Source organism: Polypterus senegalus, chromosome 11, assembly GCF_016835505.1.
Source record: "Polypterus senegalus isolate Bchr_013 chromosome 11, ASM1683550v1, whole genome shotgun sequence".
NCBI classification, from domain to species: Eukaryota; Metazoa; Chordata; class Cladistia; order Polypteriformes; family Polypteridae; genus Polypterus; species Polypterus senegalus.
Genome location: NC_053164.1, coordinates 59,236,221 through 59,261,357, shown reverse-complemented (window position 1 = coordinate 59,261,357; position 25,137 = coordinate 59,236,221). Strand labels below are relative to the sequence as shown.

Below are 25,137 nucleotides of genomic sequence, written 5' to 3'. Positions count from 1 at the left end.
TGTGGTGCCTCTGTGTGCAGTTCTGTAGTAGAGTTTGGATCACCACTTTGTCAATTTTGTTTCAACTGTACTGTGTCAAAAACTCTGCAGCACTTACTGTAATTCAGCAAAAAATCTTTTGTAGCATACTTAATATTAACTACTTTTTATTCTACAATGTATAACTAAGTCTACTTTTATTTAGAGGGAAGCCATATGCATTTTATTTTGATATCTTGAAGTGCATCTCTGCAACCAACATCATGGCAGCAGCACTGAATGGTTTTCAGTGTCCAACCACACAAGTAAGTTATCTTCTAAAGCCTTAGGTTAGAGTGCAGTACTGTAACATGGTCAATTACGGTACATTTACTTGCACAATTTTGCAAATTGTTGTAGAAGGTAATTTGAACCCTTGAAGTGCTTAATTTATCACTTTTTGCTCTTTCTTTTTTATCTGTATTTATATACAGGTGTGTGTTGCTTCCTGTCCTAGTTCTTTTGGTATTGTGAATGTAGCAGCCCTCGCTACTGCAAATGTTCAGAGTACTTTCAATCAAACATACTGCAACCCATCTATAAACTTAACTACTACAAGTCTAGTAAGTCCTATAATTTTTGAATGTGTTGGTCCAATGCACATGATCTGTCACCTTCCAGTCTCCAGGAGTATCAGTGTGGAATTCAAGTTCCAATGCTCTTGTTGTTTTTCTGTAATATAGAATTAGGTTTGCTGGATATCACTCCATAGAAAAATTGAGTATATTAACTTTATGTAAGAATCGATGTATTTTTTGAATTGCTATTTATATATGCTTACAGTATATTGATTTCTGCCTCTACATTTCAGTCAGCAAAAGATATTTTGGCAAAAGAGCTGTGTCCTTTTTACTACGTCCCCAGTACTCCAGGTGAGTTAGATAAATATTTATCCCCATGGGAAATTTGGCTTTTTGCAGAAGCTCTTTAAATAAATACTTATTAAATCGGTAGATAAGTAAATAAATAAATAAATCCATAAATAAATGCACACAAACACTTTGGTCTGAACACACACCAAAATGACTATAAAGCAAGAAAATTAAAAAGAAAGAAAATGTCTGACTTGGCTGTCACATAGTGAAGCATTATCGAGACGTATTGCTGTTGGTATAAAGGAGCCCCACTTCATTTCTCGACACACTTCTGCTGAATAATTTGTTGGCTGAAAGTACTCTGTGTGTCGGAGAGAGGATGTGCAACTTTGTTCATAATAACACTCAGTTTTGTTTTAAATCTCTCCTTTGCTATTACCTGCAGGGGGTCCAGAATATGTCCTATACCTGACCTTGGGCCTTTCTTCAAGTGTTACCAGCACACCTGTTGTATACTTTAATAGACTGCCCGTTTATATGCCACAAATTTCTTTAAATATATTTTTTTGAAAATTTAAGCAGGTACACAAAAAATTTTGTGTGACTTGATGTAATAATTCTTTACACGTTATTGTAGGTAAAAGTTTGCTGTGCACATAGTCCTGGTTCTTCATTGTTATGTCAATTACTTTCTCATCAGTAATATCCACAAAGTATTTTTAGGGATTTGAAGGGTTAGTTTAGGAGTATTCAGCACTACTTAATACATTGGGACCTCATGCTTTGTTGGTTATGCCACCCACTCTACTATCCTGTGTGTGCACTAACACTCCCCATCAGCTCTGTGATTCAGGTTCCTCTGTATTAAATTATTTTGGTGTTTCTTTATTGTGGGTTGCTGGGAACACTGGCTTGCTTTGGTGCATGTGAAAAAAGTCTATTAAAGTATAAAACATATGTAGTTCTTTTCCAGCGACATGTATGCTAATTGTCTGATGCTACTCATGTTATTTTTAGGTTTTATGCAACAAAAATTGTAAAAAAAAAGAAATGACATCCTTAATGAAAACCCTTTTTTTTTTTTTTTTTTTAAGACCGCAATATTTTTTTACATTTTATTTTAATTGGCACTAAAACAATATAGCCTAGATGTCTTTAATTTACATCTGTTGTACTTTTAAAATAAAATACCAGTTTTGTTGTTTTAATATTTTAGAAATTATCTGAATATTAAAGTAAATTCATGCTAGTGAACCTACTGTCTTGCAATATTTAGCTCTACAGAAGACCTTTACTAACAAAGTAATGTTTGTACTGCACATTTCCATTATGTTTATTTGCTGAAGTGGTGCTAAATTCTAGCATAGCTTAATCAGGTTGCTTTTTTTTCCCCAAAACTTTTTTGAATATTTTAAAGTGATAAGGTCGCTAATGATTCATGCCTTTTGTAATTTGGCCTTCATTTGATATTTCCAAAATGTTTATGAGCCTCATTAATTTTTTTACAGTATATAGCTAGAGTTTTCTCAGCAGTCCTAATTTATTAGTCAGATTGTGTAAATACTAAAGAAAGCAAGATGCTAAACAGTTGTATGTATTGACAATTTTAACAAATTAGACAATGTGATACACTGAGAGAGTGCCGGCAAAAAAACACATTTTATTAATTAAAACCTTTACTCTCTTGTGAGTTTCTAGATTCCATATTTTGAAATGTTTTAATTATGATATGCCAGTCACATGACCAATGTTGATCCACATGTGACATCATCAACACACCTCTAAAACAGGGTGGCATAGTAAAGATGGCATCTTAGTTTTGGGATCTCTTAATGACCCATGAATTGCCTTGAACTTATTTTATTAATTTATTTCATGTATTCTTGACCATTGCCTTTTGTTTTTTGACTTTGATTTTTGCTAATCCGTGTTTTAGCATTGTTTTCCTAGTTACTGACTTTGCCTGCCTTTTTGGGAACTCTTTTGCACAACACTTTGTCTCATGGTTGCATTTTTGAATTGCCCTTTTAAAAACAAGCTCTTGCCAGCTGTTATTTTAAGGGCATTGCTTTTCTATTCATCCTTTTAAGAGTAATCATGTCTTATGTCTTTTTAAGGACAAGTGTTACATTAGGCACAATATAGTCCTCCATTTTTTATAAAGCACAACACGGTCAGCCACTGCAAGTTGTTGTTGCTTGGCAGCATTGCCTTACAGTGAAATAATTCTTGTTTTGTTCATGTGTGAAACATTGTGTCAAAGCTTCTAAAGTGTAAAGAACACATTAGTCTGAAAGGTCAGCTGTTTGCATTAACAGTCCTGCAAATGCAACCCTGAGGAAAGAGGGTGAGTCAGAAGAAAAAATTTTTGCATTCTGTTGATAAGGTCACCTATTGTAGTGACAGCACAGAACAAGTTTGTACAAGTAAAAAAAAGCTGTAGATGGTGTCGGTGACTGCACAGGAAAATTTCTGGTCACTTCAAGCAATTGTTCCAAACTCTGACCTGCACAAAAAGTTATATATTTACCACTTAAAGATACTACTCCTGATGGAGTACTGAATATCTGGTAGAACCAGCTTCCCTCTCTGTCCACTAAACAGGCAGGATTTACAAAAGTCTTTTGTATTGCAGTTAGACCTAAACCACCAAAAGTGTCCACACTTTCATTTTTAACTATCTCCTAGTAGATATTGTGCTCTGTAGTCAATGCTTGTCATAGGAATCACTGGGGAAGTTCATCTTTAGCACCAAAACACAAAGACTCTAGCTGCTTTGATGGCTTAAATGGGCGTACGTTAATAATGAAAGAACAAAGAGTTGTAAACAATCTATACTCTTAGTTAGCTGTCTGTTCTCTAGTGCTTCTGTTTTCTATGTATATAATGAAGGAGCGCAAAAGTAGACAGCACAGACTATCTGCTTATCTGTAGAATTAGAGAGGTGAGGGACCAGTGCCCCTACCAGGGTAGTAATGGTCTGGTGGTCTACATGATCCATGTTATGTAATCTCAAAGTGTGACCTTTACATGGGCTGGCCATACCTCAAACTGTGTTACAGATTCCAGAAATCTCATTTAAATTTCATTCCAGACAGTCTGTAGTTGTACTGTTCATAAGTAACAAGTGATGTATTAATTTCTAACCTATGTTAAATATTAAAGAATATTGCGCATCCTTATTTGCTGTGGTGAAGATAAATGAAGTATGCATGCTGCCAGTTTAGAAGCATATCTGAGGCTGTTTGCAGACAAAAAGCAGCTTAAGTTGGTGGTCCTTGAATTCTGGATTTCTTTTAGAATATATTCCAAATAAAAAGTACCATTTAAAGAAAGCTTTAACAAATTTCCTGATTTACTATTTTAGCACCACACATGCTTTTGAATTAATTTTTCCATGGAAATATGTCCTGTATATCACGGGTTCTCAGTTAGGGTCCTGGAGGTCTGCCATTGCTGCAGGTTTCCACTTTAACCAGTTTCTTAATGAGCACCCATTTATTTACTAATAAAGCAATATTCTTTAGGCTTAGGTTTAGTTAACTTGCTTGGTATAATTCAGAACCATTAATTGTCTATTTTAATTTTAAATACCTGGATTATGGTTTTAATTGTGGCCTGTTTTCTTAACTAGCCCTCAATTAACAATGAGTTGCAAATGACAATGAAGCCTCTAGTTCTACAGCTAATGCACTTCCATTCAAACCTGTATACGTGCACGATGAAGTATCTGTGTTGTTAAAATGTTTTAAAATAAGAGAGAAGGGAAGTTTGCAATTGGTATGGATTTAATAGTATTAAATTACTATACAATTAAAAGTGATATTCTATTTTGCACAAATAACATTTTTATAGTATGAATTCTTCATATTTCATCACACTGCAAGGCCTCCGGTGAACACCTTTATACTTTAACACCTTTATAATTAATTTTGTAATCACTTAACCTGTAAAACTGGGAGATTTGTGGCAGTGCTTAGCATTTTCCCATTGAAGGATACAGAATTGAAATGATAGTGTGTGGTAGCTATATGCGGTGTAATGTACTGAGGTTTACTGTGGTCTGTAGTAGATTTCAATTACTTAGTTTAGTTTCTGTAAAAAGCAAAAATTACTGAGTACATTTTATAGACCGTTTTCTTTTTGAGGGGAATAACTTCTAGTTTTTTAAATTTAAGCTTGTATTGGTTGTATACATTATATTACATCGATGGAGTTACAACTTAGTCAGACAAGCAGTGTTGCATCTTACTTGAATTAAATATGGCAGCCCTCCTCCCCTACCTATCTAGGGAGGAATCAATCAGCAAATTTAATGTGAAGTTGGCACTCCTCAAAACTGAAAGTACCCTGACGGTTAGCAGAGGTTCGGCATTCTTAGTTGTTAAGGGCAGTTTTAATAATGTCCAACAGTTTCTGAGCATATTTTAGACATTTCCTCATAAACAAAAAATTATACTTTAAATGTAACAAGGCAGCCTGTATAATTTTTTGCATAATTAGGACTGAATGATTGTTAAAGACTTCAGAGAAATTTGGCTTTATATGTGTGTCCTGTAGTAATAAATTAATTTTCCTTTCTCAGTTTTGAATCGGTGCCTTCCAAGTTTTGGGGAGCTGAACAGTATTCCAAGTAACTTCTCACTTAATGGATTATCAACCAATAATACAGGGAACTTGATTAAAAATGCAACAAGGTGAGATTTTGCATTATCATTTAACTATAAAATTTCATGTCAAAATATTTATTATATGCAAGGGAGTTAAATTTAATTTTCGTTTTCCTTATGTTTCTTAATTTATAGTAACCTAGTAAGTGGAATGAACCTCCAAGACATTAGCATGAAGATTTTTGCTGACTTTGCTCTGTCCTGGTACTGGATTCTAATGTAAGTGTTTGTGAGTGTATTAAAAGTCTCGATTGTAGTAATTCTGTTATGCTGAAAACAAAGGATGAGGTTTTACATTTTCTTTTACATGTTCTACTTATTCTGTTAAAATGAATTAGTTGTTTTCATCAATTGAAGTGCATCCTCCTTCAGAATAATACTTGAGTTGGATAGTCCATATTCACTTTTTCCTCATCTAAACTAATTGACATACAGTATTTACAGTTAGGTCCATACATATTTGGACAGAGACAACTTTTTTCTAATTTTGGTTCTGTACATTACCATAATGAATTTTAAATGAAACAACTCAGATGCAGTTGAAGTGCAGACTTTCAGCTTTAATTCAGTGGGTTGAACAAAAAGATTGTATGTGAGGGAAATGTGAAGGAACTAAAGTTTTTAAAGTAATTTTTTTTAACACAATCCCTTAGGATTGCTCGATTAGTTAGATTTCTGGTGGTCTTTACAAGCTGTAGTAGGACGAATGACCTTCATAAACTTGTATTTGAAAATAAGAATGATTTACAAGTAAATCATGAAGAATGGACAGCAGTACATTTTTGGTATTATTAAAAATGTTGAATTGCCATAGTATTAATAATTTAATATTCAATAAGTACCAGTGTATGAAATTTCATTTTTTTCCCCCTTTGAAAACTTTACACATTAACAAACAGTAATACAAATTGTACATACGTACGTACATCATTGCATTTGGTTTGTATTCACATTGGGACGCCACACCTCATTAACCTTGGCAAAAGAAGACTTTACTTTCTGACATGCATTATATATTCAAATTTGCAGATTATTTTTAGTTGCAAGGGACTTGCTTTCTCTATTAAACAATTGTGCATGTAAGCCTAACGGAAAGAAATGAATAGAACAAAGACACTCCTTTTCAGTGTTTCAGCATAACCCTTCCAGCAGGCTTGTGTTTTGGATAAGATATTAACTGTAGGATGTAGTTTGAAGTTATGGCGATGGTAGGTGGTAGTGGTAGACTTTGATTTTATGTAATGGATACAAGCATGTAAATAACTACCAAAGAGTATTGAACTGCTGTAAGTTATTAGCAAAATTGAATGCGGAGTGGGAAATCATATGTAATGTTGAAATCTAGAAAAACAGTGAATTTATTAACAATATTAATGTAACACACTATTAATTCTTCCCTTTTTACGAGTTGTAAAATTCATCTATGTAAAATTCTCTTCAAAACTGTCTGTCCAACTTTATAAATTATCTGTACTTTGGATTAAAATAATTATCAGACACTTTGGAAACAAAATGTATATAATTTTTTTAAAAGAACTATATTAGTTTGTATTAACATTCACTTACTGTGTGTGCTTTTTGATCTATATTGTTTGGCTTTTTAAACCCAGAAAATCTATGCAATACTCTGTTAATTATATACTTTTTCATAAACTCAGAATAAACTGGTAAATTCCAATTTGCCATAGGAGATACCCCAGTTCACATATGTCACATTTATGTGTTCATTCACTTTTCCCACCATTGATGTATTAAAAACACCTTACTGATTGGAATCAACTGGAGGGATAGATGAAGATGATGTATTGTCTCGGTCAGTACCAATCCTCCACAAATCTGACTGTGCTCCAGACTTCTAGAGATAATGGCGACTAGTCTCCCTTCTTGCCAATCACAAGTCACCCATGTTTGTTAAATAACGTTATGTATCATTATAAATGTATACATTGCACCATTTAAAATGCTTTGTGACAGTGTGCTCAGAACTGGTTGATATTACTTTTTATAGCTTTATGTAAAGTACACATACAGTATGTTACAATTTTATTTGAAGGATGTGGCAATATGTACTACAGGTCAAAAGGTTTAGAACACCTTAAGTTTTTCAGGTTTTCCTTCATATTTAAACATTTGAAATGCAATGAATGGCCTAAAGTGGTAAAAAAGTAAGCAGTAAACAGCCAGAGACTTAAATTTAAAGATTAGGTAAGCAAAACCTGAAAGAAGAGGAAATTTTGGAATATTACAAGTGTGCCGCCTTCAGGGAACAACTAATAGCTTACAACCTACAGATGTTCTGCAGCAATCAAAGTAAATTAAGCCTTGAAAGTTGAAGCAAATTTCTGTAGATTACTTAACACAAGAATTACCAGGGCCAACGAAAAAACTCATAATTCCAGCCCACCTTAAATCCCTTCGCACCTCTCCGTCAGTGTCTTTTGTTTTCTAAATGTGTGGATAAGCCTAAGCAGCCTGCTATACCATCCCCCACTCTCTCCCCCTTTTTTTCGATCTTGGCAGTGTCCAGTTTGGGTGCATGGTGCTGTTTCTTTTGTACTCCAGGACATGCAGAGGAAAGAATAGTACAGAGAGGGCAGTTCCGTGCAATATGCAATCATCGGATTCAAATGTTAACAGTTCCCACACACCCAAGGACTGTCCTTTCTACGTTTATAACGTGTACCTGTTGCAATGTAATACTTCACTTTGTGCTGTTGTTACTTTTATTTTTGTTTGTTGCATTTTTTTATTTTGTTGTTTATTACTAAAACATGAAAAACGTTTGTTTTAATGATGTGTTTACATAGATTGTTGTAGACACAATACATATCAAATTATTTCTCCTTACAATTCTGGGAGGCTCACTCCCAGATAATCAATCAAGGCAGGAACGGTGAGAATTTATAGCCTGTTCTGAGGCAGTGGGGGGATGGTATAGCAGGCTGCTTGGGCTTATTGACACATTTAGAAGACAAAAGACACTGATGGAGAAGTACGAAGGTATTTAAGGTGGGCCGGAATTATCAGTTTTTTCGTTGGCTCTGGTAATTCTAGTGTTAACAACTTTCTGTCTTGAAGCAGATTTGAAACATAATGTGTTGCTTCACCCTCTGAAGTACTAATTGGGCAATATTTCACTGTAGAAAGCTGTAAATTCCAGTGATAATTGCAAGAAAATGGCAATAAACAAATGAAAAGAGATTAAAATCCCTAAGAAGTGTAGGCCCTTCATTTAGAGAACTACAAAAAAAAAATCAGAGTATCAGTGAGTATGGTGCCCTGCCAAATCCCAAGGCAATTGGAAACTGGAAGATTCTCTACTAGGTAGAGATCTGGCTGACTCAAAGTCGCAATCCAGTCAGAAGACAAGTTTCTGAGGGTCACCAGCTTGTGGTGTTAGGCACCCCACAGCACAAAAGCTTAAAAGCAAGTCTGTTTCTGCTGTGAAGAAGGGAGTTTGTGCTGTGGGTTTGACAAGTTGACTGGCAGTAAGAAAGCCATTCCTTAAAGCACAAAGTAAGAAAGAAATGCTTCCATGTCACATGAAATACCTGCTGTGGACTACTGTAGACTGTAAGAAAGTGTTATGCACCAATGAATCAAAATTTGAAATCTTTGGTTCATCACACAGGATGTTTGTATACCATCGAGTTGGTGAAAGAAGGATTTCTCTGTGTGTGTGACATCATCTGTCAAACACGGACGTGTAATGGGTTAGGGTTCTTTTGCTGGGGGCAGAGATGGTGACTTCCACACTGACTATTTTTTTTTTGTTTGTTCTATGGCTTGATTTCACTAAACATTAAGAAATTAAACTGTATGCATTTCCATAAAACTGAAAAAAAACATTTGACTGGCAGTGTAAACATTACATTTTTGTATATACCAGTGTCTGTCAAGTTTGGTCTGCCGTTCCCTGTGGCTGCTGGTTTTAGTTCCAAACAATTTTCAAGTTTAGTGAGTCTTTTGTACTGTTAATTTTTTTTTTTTTTTTTTTAAAGTGATTTCATGTTTAATTAGCTCACCCTTTCCTATTATTTTTCACTAGTAAAGTACAGTAGTACAGTATTTACTTTTATAAAATGTGTGCCGTAACTTTAAGTGCTTTACCCTGTTTAGTCATTTTCTTTTTAATTTCTTCTGTGGTGTTTATACTCTTAATTGTATCCAAATGTTGGTAATTAACTGCAAGTAGTTATCCGCACTAAAAGTCCTAAAGGGCAGCAGCAACTTCAGTGTTCCCTAATTGAGTGCTTTTTAGTAAATGATGTCTTAAATAACAAGAGCATTAGAAAAGAAGCTAAAAAGAATTAATTAAATTCTGCTAAGCCTGCAATATGTATTTTATAATGATAAATTGAATACACTATCTAGACTTTTTTATTTGCTGTTTGATTATATATTACACTTTATACCAATAGTTTTCCTCCCACATCCCCAAAAATGTATGTTAATTGATAATTCCAATTTTGTCCCAGGGTGAATGCATGAGTGGGGCCCAGTGATAGATTGATACCCTATCCATGGCTGTTACCTGCCCTATGCTCAGTGCTGCCGAGATAGGACTCCAGCTTCCTGTGGCCTGAACTGTATTAGGTCTTAATTACAGAGTAATAAATAAACCATCCATCCATCCATTATCCAACTCACTATATCCTAACTACAAGGTCACAGGGGTCTGCTGGAGCTAATCCCAGCCAACACAGGGCGCAAGGCAGGAACCAAACCCTGGGTGGGGTGCCAGCCCCCCGCAGGGCGCGCACACACCCACACACCAAGCACACACTAGGGACGATGGAGGATCGCCAATGCACCTAACCTGCATTTTTTTGGACTGTGGGAGGAAACCAGAATACCTGGAGGAAACTCGTGCAGGGTGGACCCGGAAAGCAAACCTGGGTTTTTAAACTAAACTAAAATAAATAATATGCTACAGTAATACTATCATCTTTGTTTAAAAATGCATAAATGCTCAAGTCTAACACTACATACAGTACAATACTGTATTCTGGTCTCCAATTCATAGAGTGTTTAATTCATGCCACTTATCTGTTTACTTGTGTAGTATGCAAATTCCAGAATGTGCTACAATTTTTTTTCAGTAGTTTTTGTTTGCTGTTCATTGACGTCTCTGTGTAGAACATCATCCAAACATTGTGGGATTGTAGCATGCAAGATCTTTTTGCATACTGACTTTCATTTTGAGACTAAGATAAACTAAACTATGTTTTAACTGTCATAAGAAGAACAAAGGTTTCTTAAACTACCTTTTAGAAATACAATTTGAATAGTTTGAGACTTATTTGAAGCATGGGAACATAATATATTAAATAAAATGCTCATTTCCATAGAATTTGAGGCCACTGAGTAAGGGCTGTTTCCCCATCCCCCCTTCAAGTGACTGCATGGTCTGATATGTTCAGGATGCCATTGTATAGTACAGTAAATACTACTTTTGTAGTGTTAGACAGTCACCTACTGGTCAGATAAGGTGCTGCAACAAAAGTCAGACTTGCCTAACAGACTTTCCAAGGTCTCTGAGCATCTAGTTTGGTTAATGACATAATTATTCTTATTTGAGTTTAATTTCTTTAAATATTAAAATCAAGATCTAATTTCTTTAGTAATGATGCTATTTTTTTTTCTTCTCACCTTAAGTGGCTTGCTCATTGCCATGATCGTCAGTCTTCTCTTTCTGATACTGCTACGCTTCACTGCGAAAATTCTCATCTGGCTTCTCATTATTGGAGTTTTGGGAGTCATCGCATATGGTAAGATCTCATCAGATAGATGCACCCAGAGCATGAGGTGGTACCTGTAAAAACAGTGAAATATTAATTTTGAGAATGCTTTATAAGAAAAATAATCCCGGTCTATACCCCTAACAGTGAGCCTTTAGGTAATTACTGTGGACTATTGAGGTGGAGTGGTGGCTCTGAGGCTAGGGATCTGCACTGGTAAACGGAAGATTGCCGGTTCGAATCCCGTAAATGCCAGTAGGGACTCTGCTCTGTTGGGCCCTTGAACAAGGCCCTTAACCTGCAATTGCTGAGCGCTATATAAATGCAAAGAATTATTGATGAAATTAATTCTATGTACTTCTGGAATAATCAAAACTTATATCAGTTTTCATTTCTGCAAGTGAAAAATAAATCTACTTTGCAGTTTTGAAATTCTTTAGAATTCCTTACAACTATTTCTTTCCATTGGATTCAGTTTTTCAAAAAAGCAAAGGCAAATTTATTTAAATTTCCTATCATTTCCTTGAGTAACTTTCAGCTCAGTCATATTAGTTGTGCTGTACGCTTACCTCATTCAAGATCACAAGGTGGTGAGGGCCCCATTTACATCTTTATGACACAGTTCACATTTTTTGAGCCATCTCGAAAAGAAATTTCATACTTTCCAGTATTCTATTGCTTTTTTTTCTTCTTTTTTTTTTTTTGCCACTTCTTCTGATCTGTGATGTTTTCAGTTCTTAGTTATGTTACAAAGTCAAATTATAATCCACTACCTACACAGATTACTGTTCAATATATAAAAGTGAATTAATATCACTGGTGTTGCATCCAGATTCCTTAGAGTTCATTGTAAATTTCTGTGGATTCCACCCTGTGTTACTTAAACTGACTGATATGACCTTGGACAGAATATACCCATCTAATCCTCCACTTCTCACACTGCATTTTAAAGCTTAGTATCTAACATGAAGACAAAGTGATTGCATATTAAACTTGGAGTAAGTGTGGATCTATTTTATCTCATGCAGTTATATTTTTCTTTTTTTAATAAAAAATGTAAGATCAACAAATAAGTTTGCTTTTTTTATTGAACTCTTTAGGGAAATTTGTCCAGAGAGTAATTTGTATTTTTTTTTTTGTTTAATTATAGCTATTTAAACTGTCATTCACTAGCAATGATGATAGTTGTCTGGTTGTCACTGAACACATCCACTTTTGAAAAGAACACTGAAAAAAAACAGAATAATATTGACAAGAGAACAAGCCACATGTTTAGTTGGATTAATATTTCTGGCCTTTTTGTTTAATGCGAGCTGCATTATATCTCTACCTCATTGGAAAAGAAAACAGTACTGCAGTGCTGAATTAGGCAGTCGGCACATTAATTCTTCCTCCACATTATAAATTAGTGCATGATTGAATTGTGTATGTGTAAAAAAGTGACAGACGAGCCAAAACCTTCATACATACTCACAGGACTTGGTTTAGGTGCCATTAACAATCATAATGGCACTCCTGACAACTATTTATTTGAATATGTGGTTAACTGTTTATTCTAATTGTGTTTTACATTTTTACTGTAAGCCCAAACTGGAGTATCATTTACGAGCAAAAAAGAAACAACCTAATACTTAAACTTGGGCTAGAATGTAAAATCTGCTAAATGTACTTTTTTGTCAATTTTAGTCACTATAAATACATTTTTTGTATGATTTCTGTGCTGAAACATTCAGGCTCATTTTCTGGAATGAGGTAAAAAATTAGAACAGAGAAAATGTATCAGAAGGACCTTGGCTGCAAATGTGCATAAGAAGTAGTGACCTCCCCAGTACAATTGTAGAGTTTAATGGTTGTCATGAAGAGTGCCTGTTCTGAGGATAATATTTATTGCTGTGTATTACAGAGGCATTGCATTCATAGTTTAGAAAGTGGCCAAACAGAAATCGTATGAAAATAATGCTATTTTGTAACATAAAGTGGCAGACTCTAAAGTTATTTGGCAAAAACAGTGGTCTAATGAAACAAAACTTAATCTTTGTCAGAACTGAAAGAACTACACTATGTGGGAAATGGATTCACCAAATTACTTCTGTGACCATCATTTTTAGCATGAGGTACAATGATAGAATTCTAATTTTATAAGGTTTACATTAAATCAGGCTACTGGTTCTTATAAAATGTCTGCTCAATAATGCCATACAAATCTCACAAAATGAAGATATATCAACATATTTTGTCATACATTACAACCACTAAAGGAAAATATTAAAAGATATCTTAAAATGTCAAATTTTCATCCCTGGAAGCAGAAATGCAAATGAATGTATTTCAAATGGCCCAATTGAGTAATCAATGTGATTCATGATAGCAATGACAACTACTCCAAAAGATTTGCAAGATGAAATGACTTATAAATTGCATCTGAAAAAATAAATAAATGGGCTGTGTAAATTGGCTCTGTCCTTCAAGTGCCCATGTAGGACCTGAAAAGTTCAGGCTGCACAAGAGCACTTGTCCGCAAAGGTATGCCTAAACACTTCAAGGTCAGAGGCCCTATATGTAACAGGTAATATGATACACAATATCCATTAAAAACGCACATTAAGTGCCAGTGTTACAACTAGCATAATTACATTTATACTGCAGATAAAACCTTTAATTTACTAATTCAGTATAATTCACAATGAAGAGTGAATGTGCAATTCTGAAGACACTATAATAATCCAAATGATTTTATAAAATAAAACAATGATAATAAAAGTCAGTCAAACGTTACTAAAATGAAAACTGTCTATATAACCTCTTGGTTATAATCCAGAATCAGTACAGAGCTAATTATCATTTACACTGTCTTAATGTGATATTATGATTCACATTTTGGGGGTTTAAATGAAATGTGAATAATGAAGCCTTGAATACTGTTATTTCTGTTGTGATCCTCTAGTTTCTATTATTTTTAATATATATGTATATTTTTCCCTTCATTACTCTTCACTTCTATATGAAAACAACATGCTATTGATTATATTTTATGAAGAGGAATTGCATTTTATGGTACCATTCCTCTATCTGTCTCTTGCAAACCTGGTCTGTTTCTCCCACCACGTAGTCTTCAACCTAAACTGACTTTACATTCAGCATGCCTCTGAAATACTACAGATTTAAATCCATTTTTGAGATTTCTGGCCAAGCCCTGGAATCCTTTTTCAGAATTTGTAGTCAAGAAAGACCACAACATGTGTGAGATATATATTGGCCCCTTATGTTGATGCATCCAGAGCCCTTAATAGCCCAAATTCCTGCTTCCTGTTCACTCAAAACAACAACACAGGCTCCTTTACCTTTGATGTGTCTATTGGTTTCATCACAGATCTCATCCATAAATATTCAGTCTGTGACTTCCATGACTCTATCTATCCTCAATCAATAGAGAGTCAGGCATCCTAATATCTTCTGGATGACCAGCCCTCTAATATCCAGGGGTGATATACAATACCATGTTTCCACCTAGCCCATCACTCTTGCTTCCTTGCACTAATGGTCCCTCTGTTGCACTTTCAGAAAACCGTGAATGACCATGTCTACTGCCCTGTAGTAGCACCTGTTCTCACTGGCATCCTGCCATTGTTATCCCACTATAGATTTATTTAATAAATATCTAATCAATTAATGCAGGCTTTGAGAACACAATGATGTGACCAATCAGAAGTGACTTGCTGGTTTTCTGCTGGTGTAAATCTTATATATTAAAATGGTTAATGTACCAATTGTCAGCCTAGCACTCTTTCCTAATGCAGCTTACTGTATATCCTTTTGACAGAGTGCCGTTATCATCAAGTAGTATTTAAGCTATGATTGTTTAAACAAAATTAGCTTCTTTAGTATATTTGTAAAAGTTAAAATATACATTTTTTGATTAATACATAAAAATAATTACTTGATATTTACACTTAAATCTTGCCAACTTGCTGGTTGCATGGGGTAAAAACTGCTGTCTAAACAAATCATTTAATTTTTTTAAGGCATCTGGCATTGCTATTGGGAATACAATAACTACAATACACAGAATTTATCCATAAACCAACTGGGCTTTACTACAGACTTTTCAGCCTACCTGCATGTCAAGGAGACATGGCTGGCTTTTTGTAAGTTTCATGCTCTTTTTGGAAACTGATTGATTAATAAGCTTCATTTAAATATTATTATGATATCTAAAAACAGTTTTCTTCCTGTATATATGAGAAATGACTATTTCCAGCAGAGTATTCAGCGCTTTAAAACTCTCTTCTATTTGTACCATGCAGTGATCATTCTTGCCGTCCTTGAGGGCATTTTGCTTCTGCTCTTGATCTTCCTGAGGAACCGAATTCGTATTGCTATTGCTCTCATCGGGGAGGCCAGCAAGTCAGTACTGTGAACCTGAGTATACTGACAGTTTTCTTATTTAATGTGTGTTATTCTTTTCTCTTTCCTCGTTATATTCTGTCCTTGTGTGACTTTCACTTCTACTTGTATGCTAACCACTTTTTTGCGTTTGCACTTTTCTCAGTTTGTATGTGCTGCTGTTTAAAATGAAAAAAAATATATATATGCTTTAATATTTAAAATGTATAAAATTCTAAAATTAAAATTTTGTTAAATTAAAACTGATTTGTAACTTTTTTCCCCCCCAGAGCAATCTCCTATATAATGTCATCCCTGGTCTACCCTCTGGTGACATTTGTTTTGCTAATTATTTGTGTAGCTTACTGGGTCATCACTGCACTGTATCCTTTTAAAATCAAACTTCTGGCTCATGTGTGCCTGATTATTAAGGTACTTGATATCTTTTATCCCAGCCATTCCTAACCATACTGTCTACTACATTAAGGTGAGAAAGTATGTATGTGTGCATGAGTGCACCCTGCAGTAGATCACCACTGTGTTTAGAGTTGGTTCTTGCTTTTTTCCAAATGATGTTGGAAAAAACCGCATCTCCCTGGTAACCTGAGTTTGAATATGCAATTTAAGAGAATGGATTGATGGGTAAATGCATTATCCCAGAATGCTACAAAATATTTCTGAAAACACTGAAAAGCTGGATTATAGTTGGAAAATAATTAATATTGCATATACTATTAGACTTGTGAACACAGTCTCAGTATTGTGGTATGAATGAAATATTGATTGCTTTAATTTTCAGTAAATAAGCAAAAAAAATCTCTTTAATCGGTGAAATTAGCACTTTAAAAATTATAAAGCTATTGAGTGAATATGGTAGCCTCTGTGTCTTTACTGAACACACACACGCACAAATTTGTGTGTATTGACTGGCTTTCCTAATAAGTGGAGAAGTTTGCTAACAATTTTTTAGGTACAGTCCCATCAGTTTTGAAATGTACGCCTGATCCCTAGGTCTGCCTATATGAGCAGAGCTAGTTGAAAAATGTAAAGTTACAATGACCCTGCTTCAAGCAACTTGAACAAAAAGAAAGTGAAGAGAATTAACATTTCTTGTCCATGCCCTTATCCATTAATCAGTTCTAACTAGATTTGCATTTTTCTGAATATAAATATAAATGGTTACCTACTGGACGCAGATCCTTACATTTATGTTTTTTTCACCCTGAGGAAATCTAACTACCTGTGCTAAAATTACTTTTAAAAAAAAAAAAAAAAAAAAGTTAATACAATTTGGCACAGTTACTGTAGAGTTTCTTGGCCTGGTGGTTGTTATAGAAAGGCACTATGTAAAATAGTTTGGTTCTTAGAGTAATTTGGAGCCACCCTCATAGCCATCCCCGTCCTTCACCTCTTTGTCTGCATTTTAATTACTCCCATGTTCACTACAGTGAGTTACATTATATTACAAAGACTTTTATGCTTCAGGATACAGTTGGTCTTTAACACTACCGACCTACAGATACCTGGCAACATCTGGCAGTCCACTTTATCGTATAGTTGCATTGAATACAAGTGATCCTGGATGTTATAATATATCTGGAAATGACACTTGTGATCCTACGGTAAGTATATAGCTAATTTAAATTGTTTCAGAAGCGATGGATTATTTTTTTAAGAGTTTATGAAACTGGTCTGTAATTTAGTCAAACAGTTTTTAAGTTATTTTCCTTACAAAAGTCCTGTATGCAGTTTTAAAATTGTGATATTACCAATGCAATGTCTCCCATTATCATATTAAATTAGTATATTGTTGTAAGTAATAACAGATCGAGGAGATGTAATGCACCTAATCATCTTGTATTCATAATCTCATAACCATGTCACGCAGACAGTGCCAGAAAGTGTGTCATTTGTGTTTTATATTTTGTGTTCACAGAATCCATTAGAACGTAATAATGGGAGAATTAACCAGTTTTCTTTTAACTGTATTTTAGAATTTTAATACATCATCCTCTTCGTGTCAGAGTGTCAGATGTATATTCTACAAATACAACAACGAGGGTCTGTTCCAGCGTAACCTGTTCAATCTACAGATCTACAATATCATAGGCTTCCTGTGGTGCATGAATTTTGTCATTGCTCTGGGACAGTGCACAATTGCTGGTGCCTTTGCTTCCTACTATTGGGCCTTCCACAAGCCAGCAGACATGCCTTATTTCCCAGTAACTGCAAGCTTCATGAGGGCACTCAGGTAACTTGGAGCCATCTAAACTAAATATAACTTGAAAGCATGGTGTCAGTTAGACTCATGACATTGCACAGAATTAACTGTATATTATTATTATTGAATTATAGTGATTAATTGCATAAAGTTAGTCTTATTTTATCAGCATTTCAATAACTGCCATTGTAATCTTGACAAGATGTATTACATAAACTGATCTTGCCACTTAACCAATAATTTTTTAGGAGTCTACAGCGACTTTATTCGTTCCATTATATCCATATTTCTCTTGCAGGTATCATGTTGGATCCCTTGCATTTGGAGCTCTCATTTTGACCATTATTCAGCTAATCCGTGTCATCCTCGAGTATCTTGACCACAAGTTAAAAGGTCAGTTGAAAACCAAAGCATTTAAACATAAGACAAATGAACAGGGTTGGTCAAAAACTATTTAAGTTTAAAGTCTATAAATAAACACACTCATTATAAGGTTTAATACAGAGAGTTTCCTTTCCATTAGATCCTGTCTTATTGTTGTTATAACTAAGAAAACAAAACAAAAAAAATTCAAAGTAATGAAAAAGTTAACTTCATGTACATATTGTAAGTTTTCAGTAAGAAAAAGCAGTATGCTCTGTCTTTTGTATAACAGGAAGCCATTCCTCAGTAGAAAATGGGGCTACTTAGTTGTATTGTAAATCACCCATCCATTTTTTAGTAGCAATGCCATTTCTGCCAGACCTGTGCACAGAATGGTTGTTATCGGTGTAATTTATCACATACTTTTGCTCTCAGGTGCTGCCAATCCATGCACACGATTCCTTTTGTGTTGCCTAAAGTGTTGCTTCTGGTGTCTGGAAAAATTCATCAAATTCCTCAATAGGAATGCTTACATTATGGTAAGGCACTTTTACACTTGTCTCCAACTCCAGGGTAATTTCACATTGTTTCTGTCTAAGCATATATGTTATGAAAGTATCCAGACACCCACAGATTTTCATGGAACTGTCCTTATAAACAAGCTTTGTCTTATTTTTCTAGATTGCAATTTATGGCAAGAATTTCTGTGTTTCCGCCAAAAATGCATTCTCCCTCCTAATGAGGAATATTCTAAGGTGGGTATGGCTGATGATTATATTACTTTCCTCCTCTTTGAATGTTTATTATTTTTCTGTATTCAACTAGAATGAGTGATGATATAATTTTATGTCAAATAAAAACTTTCTGATTATTGGAAATATAATTTAAAGTGTGTGCAGAATGTTAGTCAATGCTAGTATAGCAGGTCTAAAGTGAAACCAGCCAGCTTAAGAGAAAAAAATACCTTTGCAGTCAGAAGCCCAATTGGTCATCTTAGCCAATCAGGACTGAGTTCACATCCCAAATTGGAAAAGCTCATGACAGGAGTGTTACCCATGTACTCTATAGAAGTCTCATGAGTTTTATAAAGTCACACTGTGGAAGACTTCCCTTGGTGTTTTTTTTTTTAAATTGATGACTCCCAATTGTTGCTAGATACCATATTAGAGAAAATAAAGCCGAAAAAAAAGCCAGTTTTGTGTTTTCCCCCAAGTGAGGGGTTACCCTCAGGTTTTCAGATTTTCCTTTATGTTAAGGGCATTTTCTACAGTTGTCTTAAAAGAAATCATCAAAACATTTTAATTTTTAAATACAGTGGTGCATTACACAATCATGTAAACATCACTTAGAATTACAGTGGCATAGGCATAACAACAACAAAGATGTCTTGAGATAACTAATTCTTTCCCATGTGAATGTATGAGGGCTGGTCATAGATCTGCTGTCTCGGCAAAAAAGCATCTAGTGAGGCCTGTGCTTTCTGTATCTTTGCAGAGTGTTTGTTCTGGATAAAGTGACTGATCTGCTGCTCTTCTTTGGCAAGCTTTTGGTTGTAGGAGGAGTTGGTAAGTGACAAATGCATTTTAATATTAAAGAAAGCTGGTTGCAGATATTTTACACTGAGAAAGGAATTAACTGGGTCATGGCATGTTTATTGTGGGAGAACACCACCTTATTGTCTGCCTTGAATAAAATGATATCTCTCTGTTCTAAAAAAAAAAAACTTGGGTCGAGACGTGATTTTCTCGGAGAGACTTTAACGTCCCGTGAGACAAAAGGACAGCTGCTGTACAGGCTTTTAAATGTTTGAAGCGCTGCACGACAAGCAGATCACGCAGCGCAGTAGCAGCAGCAAGCCAGCTAATCAAGTACAGAGGAGGTAAAAAAAATGTATCTGTTTCCCATTGTATCACTGTTTTAAGAGGGGATTTCGGAGGAGCGACCGCATCTCCTTAGCGTGCGTTCAGCCCCCCTCTTCACAAAGCGAGAGGCAGAGATGTGAAGTGGCTGGCACGTAGCGTTCCCCGGGAGGGGTGAGGGTTTGGGCAATTGAAGCGAGCAGGGGTAAAAGCCCCCTAGTTTTAGTAAATAAAAATGCTCAGTTTTTTTATAAATCAGAACAGATTGCAATGATTTATTGAACAGTCAATTATTTTCCTGAAAGGGAGTATTCACATTTCTTATGTGTATGTTTTAAAATAACACAAGGGCACGATCAATATATGAAATAGTTAGACAAACAAAACTGATTGAGATTATTCTTCTGAAACATTTTCTTTTGCAAATTTACAGGGTGAACATCCATCTCTGTGTACAGTATACAGAGTAATATTTTAGAAACTGTATTAGGAATCCTTACATTTAATACATGTCTTTGAAAATGTTACAGAAGTTCTAAAATTGTTATCAATGCCTGAATTTCAAGGTTGCCATGATGGTGCTCATGGCAGCACTTTGCAAAGAGGGTTTGAGTTACAGTAGTACAAAATAAATAAGCATTGTATAATTTACTGAAGATGTATTTAGGGGTTGCAATGTAATTTTTACTTAATTCAAAACTACTTGTAAAAATTGAAAATAAGAGAAGTTATGGCTTGAATTGTGAGCTTATGAACCTGTTCCACCCCCAAGGCGGACATTGCTGCAGTTTTTAATTTCTTTTGGATTATCAGTCATTTTGACCTTTTATTGTTTCAGGTGTTCTGGCATTCTTTTTCTTCTCTGGCAGAATCCAGCTTCCCAATAATGTCTTTCAAGCTGGAAACCTCAATTACTATTGGGTGCCAATCATCGTAAGTATGATTTCTTAACCAAGACATTTTTCAGTGATTAAGAGTTATGGGTGAACAAATAATAAAAAGGGGAAAAGCCATTACAGTGAAGATCAACAAAGAACTTCAATTACAGAGAGATAATACTTTTGCAAAATAGGATACAAAAATGTTTTTTTCTTTATATTTTCAATCCTCACTCTTTTAATAGAGTCAGTTACTCTACAATGAAAATGAAACACTGGATTTAAAGCATCTTTTGATAGTGCTTACTAAAAAAAATAAATGCATGAAGAGAACAAAGTTTTGTTATTTTAAATGTATCACATATATATTCATAGACACCTGCTTAGATTTGAAATTCATAATGTAAACTTATAAAGGTCCAAAGTCGAGGAAATGTTGGTTATTGCCAAAAAAAGCAGAGTAGAGGCTGCAGTGACATGAAGAGGTGGCAAGTTCAGCACATCATAGATGTTTTTGGAAACATACATTACACATTCACAAAATTACTTTTAACTTGCACAGTTTCAGAGCAGTATCAGAATCATTTGGTTAACATACTGACATGTGTTTGTTTCCCTTTATAGACTGTGATTGTTGGTTCCTACATGATCTCCCTGGGCTTTTTCAGTGTTTACAGCATGTGTGTCGACACCTTGTTCCTTTGTTTCTGTAAGTACAACACCATATTATGGTCTTTATTTTGTTTGTTTCCATCTTTCTAAGAAAGGCAAACATCACTGTAACAAAGAGGCATGAATGAAATTTTTCTTTGAGCTTGATGCAGCATATTTTGTACAAAGGTCCTTTCTAAGGAAAGTATCTGTATTGCAGTGGAAGATTTGGAACGTAATGATGGCTCTGCTGAGAAACCTTATTTTATGTCCAAGTCGCTTATGAAGATCCTGAACAAGAAGAACAAACAGCCAAAGGAAAAGAAGTGATGGAAACCACTTTTCTTCACTTAGTTTATAATATGAACAGATTTATCCCACTTTTTACTTCTTCACTGGCTTTACCTTGTACGTAAGATTCTTTCTTTTTGGTAATGAGAACCAATGTGTCCACTAAAAAATGGTGCCCATGTCAAGTTTACATTTGGAGAAGCGATTCCAAAGACTGATCTCTTATTTCAAGATGTAAAAATGAGAAGTGGTTGAAGAAGACTTTTAATGTTGTCTTTTAAGCACCTAGATCAGAGTGAATCTCAAAAGTGCAATCTGTGTTAATAACAGACAAACCACTCTACAGTTTTTTTAAATCTCTGTAAACACTGAAAATGTGTCTTTCATATTTTAGCATTGTATCACAGCTGGCCTTCTAGTATTTTGCTGCACTGGATGTGTCATAGATGTGTATGTGACCACTATAAATTTCACACTAAATTTTATCTTAACTAATCTAAACTGCTCATTTAATTTTAAACCACATTATTGTTTTTTTTGTTTGTTTGTTTTTATGTTGGCAAATCCCAGCCCTCTGTTGACTCGGAGGCACACTGCACTGCTTTGTTGCCTTAGCTGTCTTGCTATCTTAAATCTAAGTACGTCTGTCTTGTTTGCAGCAATGACAGAATTTACTTATTTAAAGTGGAGACTGAACCATTTTATTTTTGCTGCTACTTCAATGGTGTGTAATGAAGTCATATCTATCACTAGTTCCTTGGATCAAGAAACTCAAGGAGCACACAAAGAACTGATTACATTAAATGCATTTTAAAAAATGATGCACATATAGACATAATGAATAAGAAGAAAAGGGAAAGAAGGAGCAATTCAAACATGCTGCACTTTAATGCTTGGAATTAGGGGTCGGGGAGTTTGCACTGTACATATGAGACTCATATGAAGTCTTAAAGTTTTCTGCTTTATGGCTGAGAGCCTGCGGTTCCAAGCCACACAGTCACAGTGAACAATGCTGTACCTGGTAATTCACTTTGCCAGTATATACTGTATGTGTCACGTTTTTTAATGATTTGAAAATCTACTGTATGACTGTTTTGTCCTTAAGTGATTTTTATATTATATACATTTAAAGTGCCTAATATTTGTAGTTTAAACATTTTTGGAATATTAATTAGTTCATGTAAAAGCAAACTACAAAAAGTAAGTGCCTTTTGTGAAGATGCTTTAAGTAGCATCTCAAATGGAGTGGTCTGGGACTATAAAACAAAAACATGCCTTAATTTATGTGGAGATTAATGTGTTAAAGTACATATTTAGTGCCTTTCTAAAGCTGGGGTGTTATATGGATGGTTTTAATTGTTAAAAATTTTCAAAATTATTATCCATTTCTTTTATACAGTTTAACAGGCAAATGCATATCCATTTACGCTTTGCCATTAAATGTCTCAATTATGTCACCATCTGGCTGTTCAGGAGCCAGTTTTAGATTTCAGATAATTTTTTAAGGTAACTTTTGTTTGTTTTAAGTAATGGCTTGTTTGTGGAAGTCTAAATTGTATTCAACCCTAAAGCAGCAGAGGTGTTCTCCATGTTAGGGATTGAGCAACCAGTACTGTACGAGAGTCCATTTGTGAGTACAATATCTAAAAAAGTGCGAGTGTAAATCACCACTTGAATGTTGCGGCTCTACCTCTGCACTTGTTAATTTCTCATGATGGGATTACAGTCGGATGACAGAAATGGCACTATTATGTCTGTTTCATGTTCCAAGTTTTGCCATATCTTTGTTTATTGCAAAAAAAAAGTCTATAATCTGATAACATATTTTAAATACTTTATGTAAATACTTTAAATAAAAGATAATTTAAGTAAACTGTTAACTTATGCATGTTGCCTCTTTCCAGTTCTGTATATCGTTCCTCCTGGAGACCATAAAAATGGGTAACAATGGAGTCTTACTTTTAGCATGCAAACAATGCACAGCATCACCTCTGAGTGTAAACTGGCGACATGTGAATTTTTTGACTGGTTAGTTCAGTTTAAGGTAAACTCTGAATGAGCCAAAATAAGAGAGAAAAAAGCAAAAAGCATAAGCAGAAGTGTGAATGTTTGTGAATCCATGACTGTGGCTATGTTTGGTACATATGTTAGACTGTCTGCAGGAAGCCCACCTTATCACAATCCAAGCAAGAAGCAGCCTGGCTCTGTCAGAGGTGGGTATAGAACTAAATAGAGGCACTCGCCCACCACAGAACATGGCTTTTACTGTACCCAAGTTACTTCTACCAACTGTATCTGTTCTGCCTCATTAATTTCTACCCTGTCGGGAGAAATGGTTTCAAGTTGGAAGCAGAAGTCTCCCCTTTGGCTTCCCACATCAGTAACACCTTGAGGCTTTTTCAGTTTTTATTTCCAGCTTCCTGGCCACCTCCTTTCACTTTGTTTACTTCTTCTCTGGCAAGCCCAAGCTTCTTGAATTCTGCAGCTTTCTTCATCCTCCATGACCCTCCCCTACTCGACTTAAATCGTACGTCTTGCTTTTGGTGTGCAGTTTGCCTGTGTTCCCCAGGTCTCCCCTGAATCGGCCAATTTCCTACTGCATTCAAACAAATGTCTTTGTTAGTCTGGCAGGGAGCCGCTAGCCACCTTCTGATTTAACCAATAAATATATTTTCTATCTTATTTACATACAAATTGGAAAAACTGCTTGACACTGTGTGACTGAGCAAGTCACTTCACATGCCTGTGTTCCAACTGGAAAGACAAAGGAAATGTAACCAATTGTGCCCTGTCCAGGGAATTATTCCTGCCTTGTGCCTGATGCTAGCTGGGATAGGCTCCAGCCCCCCATGACCCTGCTCAGGATCACAGGCGTGGAAGATGCTATGGCATGTATCTCAAATGTTCTGTGTTTTCTTCGATAAAGCCATCCGCCAAATAAGTAAATCTAAAGGTTATTTGCATATAAGTATTTGAATTCTGAGTAGTTTATGATGTTCCTTGCTGTGTATTTGGTTTTCCTGCTCTCACTGCTCCAGAGTGAACCAGATATTTCAGTTGAATACCTGTTCTGAGGTTGTGCATTGTTTAATTATGAATCAGCCTAATGTGTTCCTTGGCATTACAGTTTGAAGTCAGGTGATGGAATGCTTCACTTTGGAGTTTGGCAGTAAAACGGTTAAAGCCCCAGACATCCCCCACCACCTGGCTGTACCAATCTGATAGGCTCTCCAAGGAATTTACAATC

At 35.2% G+C, this 25,137-nt stretch overlaps 1 protein-coding gene across 1 annotated transcript in view; it reads left to right on the top strand.

Moving 5' to 3' along the window:
* slc44a4 (solute carrier family 44 member 4) overlaps positions 1-23,737 on the top strand; it is a 65,330-nt gene extending 41,593 nt beyond the window's left edge. The window contains exons 5-22 of the mRNA XM_039768737.1: positions 185-284; positions 453-581; positions 830-890; positions 5,419-5,530; positions 5,639-5,722; positions 11,162-11,274; positions 15,267-15,389; positions 15,549-15,648; positions 15,918-16,010; positions 17,147-17,249; positions 17,622-17,878; positions 18,147-18,241; positions 18,647-18,750; positions 18,893-18,966; positions 19,706-19,776; positions 20,909-21,003; positions 21,573-21,657; positions 21,820-23,737. Of these exons, the coding sequence (XP_039624671.1) occupies positions 185-284; positions 453-581; positions 830-890; positions 5,419-5,530; positions 5,639-5,722; positions 11,162-11,274; positions 15,267-15,389; positions 15,549-15,648; positions 15,918-16,010; positions 17,147-17,249; positions 17,622-17,878; positions 18,147-18,241; positions 18,647-18,750; positions 18,893-18,966; positions 19,706-19,776; positions 20,909-21,003; positions 21,573-21,657; positions 21,820-21,929 (1,909 nt within the window). The 3' untranslated portion in view covers positions 21,930-23,737. The remainder of the gene's footprint in view (positions 1-184; positions 285-452; positions 582-829; positions 891-5,418; positions 5,531-5,638; positions 5,723-11,161; positions 11,275-15,266; positions 15,390-15,548; positions 15,649-15,917; positions 16,011-17,146; positions 17,250-17,621; positions 17,879-18,146; positions 18,242-18,646; positions 18,751-18,892; positions 18,967-19,705; positions 19,777-20,908; positions 21,004-21,572; positions 21,658-21,819) is intronic.
* The last annotated feature ends 1,400 nt before the right edge of the window (positions 23,738-25,137 follow it).